At 43.4% G+C, this 12,414-nt stretch overlaps 1 protein-coding gene across 1 annotated transcript in view; it reads left to right on the top strand.

The window, feature by feature from the left end:
* The window catches only part of MAPK12 (mitogen-activated protein kinase 12), a 363,201-nt gene that overhangs the window by 271,818 nt on the left and 78,969 nt on the right, over positions 1 to 12,414 (top strand). The window contains exon 6 of the mRNA XM_069229664.1: positions 9,894 to 9,941. Within this exon, the coding sequence (XP_069085765.1) occupies positions 9,894 to 9,941 (48 nt within the window). The remainder of the gene's footprint in view (positions 1 to 9,893; positions 9,942 to 12,414) is intronic.

Genomic DNA, 12,414 nt, shown 5'->3' with positions numbered 1-12,414 from the left:
CTGAGATGACTTTGTATCTAAAGACTCAGTATTGTTGCTCAAACGGGATCCAGTTTCAGGTGTGCGGTTTCTTGGTTGTAGGTGAATTAAGTAGTGTTTTGACCAGAAGCTGGAAGCTGTGGGGGTAGTCTGTATGGAGTCACACACCTCCGAAGAACCTCTGATCATGTCTGTAGGGTCAACCTCATGTAAAGTAATTTATGTGTTATTATAGTAGGGCTGGGTTGTTGTCTGGCATAGGGAGGCTGTATATGGAGTAAGGATGGCCTCTAGGAGGGCTGCGATAGTTACAAGGGTTTGTGATCCATGGTCTGTGTAACAGTGATTAGTAGGAGGCTCAATAAAGGAACTGTGCGTTTAGCTGCCCGTTCTGAGTCAGAAACTGAGCACCTTCGATGTCGGCTAAGGCTCTGACAGATCTGGACCTAGAAGCTGAGTGGTAGACGGAAAGTAGTTAAGGGGGAGGAATGGCCTCTATGGTTGTGACTATTTCTTATTGATTTCTGTACTGTTGAATGAGACTTCGCTGGCCTTTAGGGTATCGAACAGGATAGTGTAAATCTAAATGATCTAGGCCAGAGGATTGCACCGTGATCAGAAGCTAAGAAAAAGATGTGCAAAGGAATTAATACCCAGTGGAAAAAAACTGATTTATGCTTGGGTTATAAAATAAGAGCAGCCTAGGAAAGGAGAATTTCCAAACAATAGCAAATTATTTGCCCGTACACCACACACCTAGCACCTTCCTAGCCTTGGAAATCCACTGTTGTATAAGGCAGAAGCATTTTAATGCCCAAGAATGGGTAGGGCGTTTTCGATCACCAAATTAATGTATGTGTGTGTGTTTGTTTTCTGGCATAAATACCCTTTGTTCACATGCAGTCACAGTCAGCTAGTTGTCGACAACCAGTCGAAGGAGCCACTCTGAAATGCCCTAGGGGAGCAGAGAAGACACCTTGGTAAAAAGTCTGTAATTTGTTTGTAGTTTATTTAGAGTGGATAGTTAAATGGGTGAGAGGGCTTCGGAGATGTTACAAGTCGAATCATAAGATAATAAGATAATGTTCACTTAAGTGTTTCATTGAGGCAGTCATCAAAATGACAAGACTAAGTCATTCAAGACAAAGTTGTGGAGCATTTAAATGCACATATGTGGTGATATATTTGGTGAATGCGGAGGGGAGAAGACTAAACAGTGAGGTATGTAATTTATAACATGCACCTTATCGAAGAAGAGTTGTATATTTAATAAGAAAGGGCAGGCCTGGCCAGACAAGTTCATTGTTTAGGTGAGAGAGACCATACGAGTTGTCTGAAATAACTGTGTCAGGCTTTTCAAATCAAGGAACTGTAGACTTATTTCAATTTTGAACATTTCAGGGGGGCTTTATTCAGATAAAAAGTGAGATGGAGTTCCTTAGCTTGTGTGCACTCGCCAATATGAATTACTTATGAGTTTTTTTCCTTTGTGCAAGACGGATATTTAAACATAAGAGTATTTTTTATCCCTGCAACTCCTTCAGTCCACCATAAACAGCCTATTTAGTTTGAGTAAATTTGTATCCCATAATTTTAGAGCTTAGTGGCTCAAGTAGGCTAGCTTAAGGGTACTCTAACCTTGGTAAGAAGCAATTTATCTGAAATAAAGATTGTGATGTAGTGTAGTTCCTAGTTCTGGAGGTCAACCAAGCCGCTGAATGTAAAGCGGCTTTAAGATAAACTAGATATGACTTTGAGATTCCGGTAAGTAAGGAGTTGCCATAATCTAATCTGGACTAGTTGTTGGACGGCTTGCTAAAGTTCTTCACCAATGAGAATAGGTGTGAGACATAGAAGTCGAATTTGGAATGTGACGCTTTTGTCAAGGATTCTGAGAGTTTGAAAATGCTGAAATTTTTGTCAGGCATTGTCTTATCCAGGTGGCTGGTTGACACCTGTTCGGTATAAGTCAATAAGGACGCTCAATGAAGGACCACACGCCAATTATGAATACAATTTAGCTTTACTATAATTTCAGGTAAATGTAGGCATTTAGCACATCAACAATAGTGGAATAAGAATAGCAATGAAAAGCATCTATTCATATATATGTACACTACAGAGAGTATCTATGTGTTCGGTGGCATGTGTAGCTGCAGATACACATGCTGTGCACAGTCCGCCGTCTGGTGTTGGGCTCGGAGTGTTACAAGTTGTTTTTCTTCGAAGAAGTCTTTTCGAGTCACGAGACCGAGGGACTCCTCCCACCTCAGTTCCATTACGCATGGGCGTCGACTCCATCTTAGATTGTTTTCTTTCCGCCGTCGGGTTCGGACGTGTTCCTTTTCGCTCCGTGTTTCGGGTCGGAAAGTTAGTCAGAATCTCGGAAACTTCGTCGGTATTGTTTCGTTCGGTATCGGGGTAGTTAGAACCAATCGACACCGAATCTTGAAGAGCTTCGGGAGCCCTTCAGGGTAATTTCGAACATCCATCGGGGCCTGGTTGGCCCGACCACGTGCAACATCGAGACTGATGGAACGGACCCCGTTCCGATTCTGTCCTAAATGCCATAATAAGTATCCTTATACGGATCAACATTTGGTCTGTAACTTGTGCCTGTCCCCCGAGCACAAGGAGGATACGTGCGAAGCGTGTCGCGCGTTTCGGTCGAGGAAAACGCTCAGAGACCGAAGAGCCAGGAGGTTGCAGATGGCGTCCACGCCGACAGGACAACAACGGTTCGAGGAGGAGGAAGAAGAATCTTTCTCCATCCACGAGTCGGATTCCGAAGAATTCGACGCCGAAGAACAACCAACCGTGAGTAAGACGTCGAAACAAACATCACACCAAAAGACTGACAAAGCCCAGGGGACGCCACCGCCAACAGGCCATGGCTTAACCCGGAAAGTAGGTGACCGTCCAACGGCACCGAAAAAGGGCGAGCTGCTGTCGAAGTCATCCGACTCCGGTCGAGATACAGGCACGCAGCACTCTCGGGACCGAGAGAGTGACGCAGAAAAAATTCGGCACCGACACAGCGGCTCCGAAGTTGGTCGGCACCGAGAGGGCACGACGCCGAAAAGACAAAAGATCTCGTCGGAGCCGAAAAAAATCAAGGGACACGGTTTCGGTGCCGAAACGCCCGGCAACCGAACCGAAAACTGGTTCCTACTCAGAGGAACAGGGACTGTCCTCTCAACTAAAAAAACACAGATTTGAGGAGGAATTACAACCAATTCAGCCAGATCACACGCAAAAGCGGATCTTTATTCAAAAAGATACAGGGAAGATTGGCACTCTTCCCCCAATCAAAAGGAAAAGGAAACTTGACTTCCAGCAAGGAGACAAGCAACCACAAGCGAAGGTGGTAAAGAAGGTAACTCCACCACCCTCTCCACCACCATCAACTCATGCATCACCGGCACAAACTCCACCATTAACACACTCACCAGCTCATACCACAATGAGCCAGGATGATCAGGATGCATGGGACCTCTACGACGCTCCAGTATCGGACAATAGCCCAGAGTCGTACCCAACTAAACCGTCACCACCTGAGGACAGTACATCATATTCACAGGTGGTAGCTAGGGCAGCTGAATTCCATAATGTCTCGCTACATTCGGAGCCTATTGAGGATGACTTCCTCTTTAACACCCTGTCCTCCACCCATAGCCATTATCAAAGCCTTCCCATGCTTCCCGGAATGCTAAGGCACTCGAAACAAATATTTCAAGAGCCAGTATAAAGCAGAGCCATAACTCCAAGGGTGAAGAAAAAATACAAGGCTCCGCCCACAGACCCTGTCTTTCTTACATCACAACTGACACCAGACTCAGTTGTTGTGGGGGCAGCTCGTAAAAGAGCCAACTCGCATACATCAGGCGACGCACCACCTCCGGACCAGGAGAGCCGCAAATTTGATGCAGCGGGAAAAAGGGTTGCAGCACAAGCGGCAAATCAGTGGCGCATCGCCAACTCGCAAGCACTCCTGGCGAGATACGACAGGGCTCATTGGGATGAGATGCAACATCTCATCGAACACCTCCCCAAGGAGTTCCAGAAACGAGCGCAACAGGTGGTGGAAGAGGGACAAAGTATCTCGAACAATCAGATACGGCCTTCCATGGATGCAGCGGATACAGCTGCAAGGACAATAAATACTTCAGTCACCATAAGGAGGCATGCATGGCTGCGCACATCTGGGTTCAAACCCGAAATACAACAGGCTGTGCTCAATATGCCGTTTAACGAACAGCAATTGTTTGGGCCGGAGGTCGACACTGCAATTGAAAAATTAAAAAAGGACACCGATACAGACAAAGCCATGGGCGCACTCTACTCCCCGCAGGGCAGAGGCACATTTGGCACATTTCGTAAAACAACTTTTAGGGGAGGGTTTCGAGGTCAACCCACAGAAACCAGCACCTCACAAACAAGACCACCAACCTACCAGGGACAATATCAAAGGGGAGGTTTTCGGGGACAATACAGAGGGGGCCAATTCCCAAGAAACCGGGGAAAATTTCAAGGTCCCAAAACCCCTCAAAATAAACAGTGACTCACAAGTCACACAACCCCTTCACACAACACCAGTGGGGGGAAGACTAAGCCAGTTCTACACATCTTGGGAGGAAATAACAACAGACACCTGGGTCTTAGCAATTATCCAACATGGTTATTGCATAGAATTTCTCCAACTCCCTCCAAACGTCCCACCGAAAACACACAATATGTCAAAACAGCATATAGACCTTCTAGGACTAGAAGTTCAGGCATTGCTGCAAAAGGACGCAATAGAACTGGTACCACGTCATCAAAAGAACACAGGAGTTTACTCACTGTACTTTCTAATACCAAAAAAAGACAAAACTCTAAGACCAATACTAGATCTCAGAACACTAAACACCTACATCAAATCAGACCACTTTCACATGGTCACATTACAAGACGTAATCCCACTGCTCAAACAGCAAGACTACATGACAACATTAGATCTAAAAGATGCGTATTTCCATATACCGATACATCCTTCGCACAGGAAATACCTAAGGTTCGTATTCAAAGGAATACATTACCAGTTCAAAGTATTGCCATTCGGAATAACAACTGCGCCAAGAGTCTTTACAAAATGCCTGGCAGTAGTAGCTGCACATATCAGAAGGCAGCAAATACATGTGTTCCCATACCTAGACGATTGGTTAATCAAAACCAATATGCTAAAACGGTGTTCAACACACAAAATATGTCATAGAAACCCTACACAACCTAGGTTTCTCAATCAACTACGCAAAGTCACACCTGCAGCCGTGTCGAACACAGCAATACTTAGGAGCAACAACACAGCAAAAGGGATTGCTACTCCAAGTCCACAAAGAGTACAAACATTTCACAATGTAATACAAACCTTGTATCCAACACAAAGAGTACAAGTCAAAATAATACTGAAACTACTAGGCATGATGTCTTCATGCATAGCCATTGTCCCAAACGCAAGATTGCACATGCGGCCCTTACAACAGTGCCTAGCATCACAGTGGTCACAGGCACAGGGTCAACTTCTAGATCTGGTGTTGGTAGACCGCCAAACATACATCTCGCTTCTATGGTGGAACAGTACAAATTAAAACAAAGGGCGGCCTTTCCAAGACCCAGTGCCAACATACGTTATAACAACGGATGCTTCCATGACAGGGTGGGGAGCACACCTCAATCAACACAGCATCCAAGGACAATGGGACATACATCAAAGAAAGTTTCACATAAATCACTTAGAACTGTTAGCAGTATTTCTAGCGTTGAAAGCATTCCAACCCATGATAACCCACAAATACATTCTTGTCAAAACAGACAACATGACAACAATGTATTATTTGAACAAACAGGGGGGGACACACTCGACACAGTTGTGTCTCCTAACACAAAAAATATGGCATTGGGCAATTCACAACCATATTCGCCTAATAGCACAATTTATTCCAGGGATCCAGAACCAACTAGCAGACAATCTCTCTCGGGATCACCAACAAATCCATGAATGGGAAATTCACCCCCAAATACTGAACACTTACTTTCAAATTTGGGGAACACCTAAAATAGATCTCTCTGCAACAAAAGAAAACGCAAAATGCAAAAACTTCGCATCCAGGTACCCACACAGGTACTCCCAAGGCAATGCTCTATGGATGAATTGGTCAGGGATATTTGCGTACGCTTTTCCCCCTCTCCCTCTCCTTCCATATCTAGTAAACAGATTGAGTCAAAACAAACTCAAACTCATACTAATAGCACCAACATGGGCAAGACAACCTTGGTATACATCACTACTAGACCTCTCAGTAGTACCTCATGTCAAACTGCCCAACAGACCAGATCTGTTAACACAACACAAACAACAGATCAGGCATCCAAACCCAGCATCGCTGAATCTAGCAATTTGGCTCCTGAAATCCTAGAATTTGGACACTTAGACATCACACAAGAATGTATGGAGGTCATAAAACAAGCTAGAAACCTTCCACTAGACACTGCTATGCAAGTAAATGGAAAAGATTTGTTTATTACTGCCATAATGAGCAAATTCATCCATTGCATGCATCTCCAAAAGATGTAGTAGGATATTTACTACATTTGCAAATATCCAATCTAGCTTTCTCTTCCATAAAGATACATCTCGCCGCAATATCTGCTTACCTGCAGATTACTCATTCAACTTCCCTGTTTAGAATACCTGTCATTAAAGCGTTTATGGAAGGCCTAAAGAGAATTATACCACCAAGAACACCACCTGTTCCTTCATGGAACCTCAACATTGTCTTAACAAGGCTCATGGGTCCACCTTTCGAACCCATGCATTCTTGTGAAATGCAATACTTAACGTGGAAAGTTGCATTTCTCATTGCCATCACATCTCTAAGAAGAGTAAGTGAAATACAGGCGTTTACCATACAAGAACCATTTATTCAAATACGCAAGAATAAAGTAGTTCTAAGAACAAATCCAAAATTCTTACCAAAGGTTATCTCACCATTCCACTTAAATCAAACAGTAGAATTACCAGTGTTCTTCCCACAGCCAGATTCAATAGCTGAAAGAGCACTACATACATTAGACATCAAAAGAGCACTAATGTACTACATTGACAGAACAAAAGTAATTAGAAAGACAAAACCACTATTTATTGCCTTTCAAAAACCTCATACAGGAAATCCAATTTCAAAACAAGGTATTGCCAGATGGATAGTTAGGTGCATCCAAACCTGCTATCTTAAAGCAAAGAGAGAGCTGCCTATTACACCAAAGGCACACTCAACCAGAAAGAAAGGTGCTACTATGGCCTTTCTAGGAAATATTCCAATGAACGAAATATGTAAGGCAGCAACATGGTCTACGCCTCATACATTTACTAAACACTACTGTGTAGATGTGTTATCTGCACAACAAGCCACAGTAGGACAAGCCGTACTAAGAACTTTATTTCAAACTACTTCCACTCCTACAGGCTGAACCACCGCTTTTGGGGAGATAACTGCTTACTAGTCTATGCACAGCATGTGTATCTGCAGCTACACATGCCACCGAACGGAAAATGTCACTTACCCAGTGTACATCTGTTCGTGGCATTAGTCGCTGCAGATTCACATGCGCCCACCCGCCTCCCCGGGAGCCTGTAGCCGTTTGGAAGTATATCTTCAACATTTGTAAATATATTACTTTAACCTTCATTTGGTACATACGTATTCATTCCATTGCATGGGCACTATTACTAGCATACACAACTCCTACCTCACCCTCTGCGGGGAAAACAATCTAAGATGGAGTCGACGCCCATGCGCAATGGAACCGAGGTGGGAGGAGTCCCTCGGTCTCGTGACTCGAAAAGACTTCTTCGAAGAAAAACAACTTGTAACACTCCGAGCCCAACACCAGACGGCGAACTGTGCACAGCATGTGAATCTGCAGCGACTAATGCCACGAACAGATGTACACTGGGTAAGTGACATTTTCCATACGTATGAGCAAAGAGTTCATTGACAGAGTAAGAATAGCAATTTTAAAAAAAGCATCTATATATATATATATATATAAGTACACTACAAAGCGCATCTATGTATACATCTGAGCAAAGAGTTAATTGACAGATATAAACTTGGAATAACTGTATACCAAAATGTGAGACACTACGATGTTCAGGGAGCAGAATATTAACGAGTTGAATACTTCAGATAAGCTTTGATTTACTGCACACTAAAATGCATATTTCAATTACTGTGGCAGACTCACAGTACGATGTTCAGTAAGGCAGAAAAACTATAAACGAGCTGAATTTCTCAGATTATAAACACAGTGCAAGCATAATAATCAATCATAATAATAGAGCAGAGAAACAAAAAGCCTTTCATCCCTGGGTGGAACTTAACTTAGTCCACAAATGCTGGGAAGCCCTCTACCACCCGCTTGGACCTCTCTCCCCCTCGAGCGTCACGGTCTTGGAACAGCAAAACAGGGAGGCAGCTCTGGGTCTGAAGATGACAGTTTCATAACTTCATCTGCGAGCTTCCAAATCCCTCAGCCACACTTCAGTGCTTACATAACTCGAAGCTTGGATTCTATCTCATTCTGGCATTTTCTAGCTATGTTATCAGTACTTGGCTGCTCTGCCTTTCTCCAGCCTTTGTTTTCATTCCATCTTCTCCCTGTACTCTAGTTCTCAAGGTTGAGACGAAGTCTTCTACACAAACAAGCTTGAAAATAATATCATGAACTTTTCCACGATGTTTGGGAGGAGGTTTCAACAGGCATTACACTCCTCTACACTGCTCAACCTAATTAACCCTTCGCGTCACAATGTCTTCCGCAGCTTTCCCTATACTGATCAGGCATGAAGCCGATGCATTTGGTACATTCATTGGCATATGGACAACAGTCCAGTATGCTGAGTGGATTAACCCAAGTCTGTACTGAGGTGAACGTTTGAGAAGAGTGATCAGAAATTCCGTTTTCAATGGTTTTAATTTGAGGTGTAGTCACCCAAGACTACATTTTTTCAAGCGTATGAACACAAAGGAGGTGTGCTCTATGATGGACACTCACAAAAAACTGTGGATTGTCATCCGCATAGATGTGGTAGGAGATGGGGAAATGCTTTTTTAAATGAACAAACAGGCTTCAAGTCTAAATTGAACAGTGGAAGATATATTTGGTCCTTGAGGTACATTTCTGATTTAAGTGCACCTGAAATATCCTTCGGCTGTCATACGAGAAGAGAATGCAAGTAGCACCTTATATGTGGCCGTTTTCTTCCTTTATTGATGTCTGCGCTAAGTGGTATTTGCTACATGTAGTTAAGGTCGCTTTATTGTTCCTGGCAGGTAATGGTGCATGTTGAGTATTATTCACGAGGAAAAACCTCTGGTTTACCAGTGCAGGTCTTCGATCAGGAAGGATTATTGGACAAAACAAGTCTCCACAGTAGACTGCCTGTCATGTTGTTCAGATGTAGGAGTAAGGATTGTCATACGGATTGGGAGCCCCTTGAGTAACCCATCTCTGATGTGTAGTCTATATTTGGCACCTGGAAATCATGCCCAGAATTCTTTGGATAAGATTTTCCTCTTTCTGGGGAGCTCTCTGCCTGTTTATTGTACTCACAGTGAAGTTGAATTGGGATTCAATCATGAAACCTCCCTCCACTCCTATATAAATCCAACATGAACTCTGTATGCCATTATGCTAGCCACGCCATACTGGACTGAGGCAGTCAGAATGTCCATTTCACGTGAGTAGCTCCGGCATCCACACAAGAGACCGACGTTATCGTTCAATAACATGTTTTGTGTTCTGCCTCAGATAAAAAAAAAAATCTTAAGCTTGTTATGTGCATGTTTTGTAATCTGCATTTTTTTTGTTTATAGGACCTTAAACCAGGGAATCTAGCAGTAAATGAAGATTGTGAACTAAAGGTACAGTATGAAAACCTTTCCTAATGCGCAGATTTCGGTTTGTCTAAAAATAGCAATCGAAAATTGGAATTTGAATGTTTATCATAAGCTGTTTATTTTATTATAAACGTCAGTATTTCTAAACCACCGCCCAGCTCTGATACAAAAAGCAAAGCAATGTAAGCACAACTTACTGATAAGCAGTCCACAGACAACAAGTACAAGCGATCCAGCTGATATTTTTTATGTTGTGGCGATTCTTCCAGATTTAGGAATCTCGCTGAGAACCATCTTTCTCTAATAATTGTTGTGAAGCCCCTGGTACCCTCCTGGTCTTTCACAGTAGAATGTAGGTCACGGAGCATGGCCTATTTCCTTGTCTCACTAGGATAGGTCATGTGCTGGTGTAATATGGATGAGCTAGTGTTCCTCAGTGGAGGTGCTGCACAGTCCTCTTACAGCTCCACTTCTCCTACAGGGCCTCAAAGTAATGACCCATGGGTGTCCATTCTAGGTTCAAAAGGGAAGAATCTGTATGAGATTTTCAAGCTAAGCACAAATTATGTAAATTAGTTACAGTTAGATTCATTGGATGCCTATTAATCGTATGTGTATAACATAAAAACCTGTTGTCGACGCAGGCCTTTTGTACCTACTTTGGACCATCATTTTTAGGTGATGCATTCTGTGGCATAGGCTGCACTACCACAGGCAGAATGTATACATAGTGATCCTTATATCGGAGAAGGGTGGGGTTAGTGGGCCCGTCCAGATCTTCCCTGACGGTGTTACAGGTCTTTCACTGTTCCTTCAAGCTCCCCACACACAACTGTATCGACCCCAATGGCTCAAAAGCATACACAGAAGAGGAATTAGATTGTGGGCGTAAGATATCCATTCTCTTTGTGGAGTATTTCTTTCGCAGAGCTATCTTATATATCCATATTTTAGACCCTGCAGAATCACTTCTACTGCTACAACTAGGGAAAGGTGTCAGGCAGTCTCGCAAGAGGCAATTCAGACTGGCATATTACTAAGTAATGCTCCTTTTCTGAGGACTTTTCCATGATTTATTCGGATAATGGGCTTCATTTGATACATATCCTATAACATCCAGGCTAGGCCCTGACAGACTGAGAGCACCCGCTTAGGGCAAGAATTTGGGGTCAAGCTCCAGAGCTCAACCAATGGGCTGTTGGTCCTACATGTTTGGCCCACCTACTCGTTGCTTCCAAAATTCTTTGGCACCATATCACCAATAGAAAAATCAAACTGCTCTTAAGGATCACCTTCCAGCTTCTCTGAAAAAGTCTAGTGCTCACCTGTATTCATTTGGGTTCTGTGGGTTCTGTCACACCCGGCAGGGACCCGACTCCACTGCCTGAAGCAGAAGACTGAGCACCTGCCTCTCCGTAGGTGTCTTTTAGTTATGCAGCTCCCTCACTATCCACTTTGTTAAATTTTGGGCTTCTTCAGTGATCAGACATTCTCTTACACTCACCTACGATTTGGTCCCTCAAGTTTCATTGGTTGCATTTCCCTGCCAGTGTTGAACATCCTCCCATCCTAGATGATACCTGTGAGTCCCACCTCATTAGGCGGTGTACTGACTGCCATCAAAGGTGACCAACTGCTGCGCAGACATCAGTTTGTGGCTAAACTTAACTTACCATTTGTGCCGCAAAACACCAAAATGGGTAGCCAAAAGCAGCATTCCTACCATTCTGCATTCCCACACTTCTGATTTTAAAAATAAATAAATAAATAAAAACAAAAGGTTACCCCACATAACCAGAACCTATTAGGATGTGGCAGAGAAACAGACCAATTTGCAGACATTTTTCTTGCCATATTGCTTGGGAAAAGATGTAGCCAAAATACATGTACTTTTTTGGTCTCTCCCCAAAGCCAAATCTGCAGATGTCCCAATTATCAAACATGTTAAAATAAAAAAAATCCCAAAATCGTGCCCTATCCCTAAGGTTTTGATGGTTACTTCTAACCACACATTCCTTTTTAAATATTCTCCAAACATCAGGCTGGATCTGAACATTTTCAAGCAGTACCCCTGCGTACCCACAGGAAATGTTGTGAAGCTCCGCACCCTAAGAGTCGTGCGGAGCCACATTTAAGTGTCACCCAAATGCGTTAGTCTTTTCTTTCTATCAGTGTCGCAAGACGCGGATAAGGAGCCTCGCCCTTGTCTCTCATGAGACGAAGTTTTGAAAATGTTACCTGAAATACCAGTGTGCAAGCGGCAATGTCACCCCTCAAAAACACATGGTTCAAACCTTGTAGGAACTGTCACAAGCACATTTCTGTGGCAGATTCCCTACCAAATTTGTCTTTGGTGCTTCGGGTAGGATCATGATTCCAAGGCCTGTAATGAATGTGCCTTGATGAATCAGCATGCCATCTGAAATGTGAGGCAAAAGTGTATGTCTCCAAACACCAGAAGGCTGCATGCCTTGACTGGTCAAGGTGAAAGGGAAGG

The sequence above is a fragment of the Pleurodeles waltl genome, chromosome 4_1, assembly GCF_031143425.1.
Source record: "Pleurodeles waltl isolate 20211129_DDA chromosome 4_1, aPleWal1.hap1.20221129, whole genome shotgun sequence".
In the NCBI taxonomy this organism is placed as follows: Eukaryota; Metazoa; Chordata; class Amphibia; order Caudata; family Salamandridae; genus Pleurodeles; species Pleurodeles waltl.
This window is presented reverse-complemented; position numbering and strand designations above follow the sequence as displayed.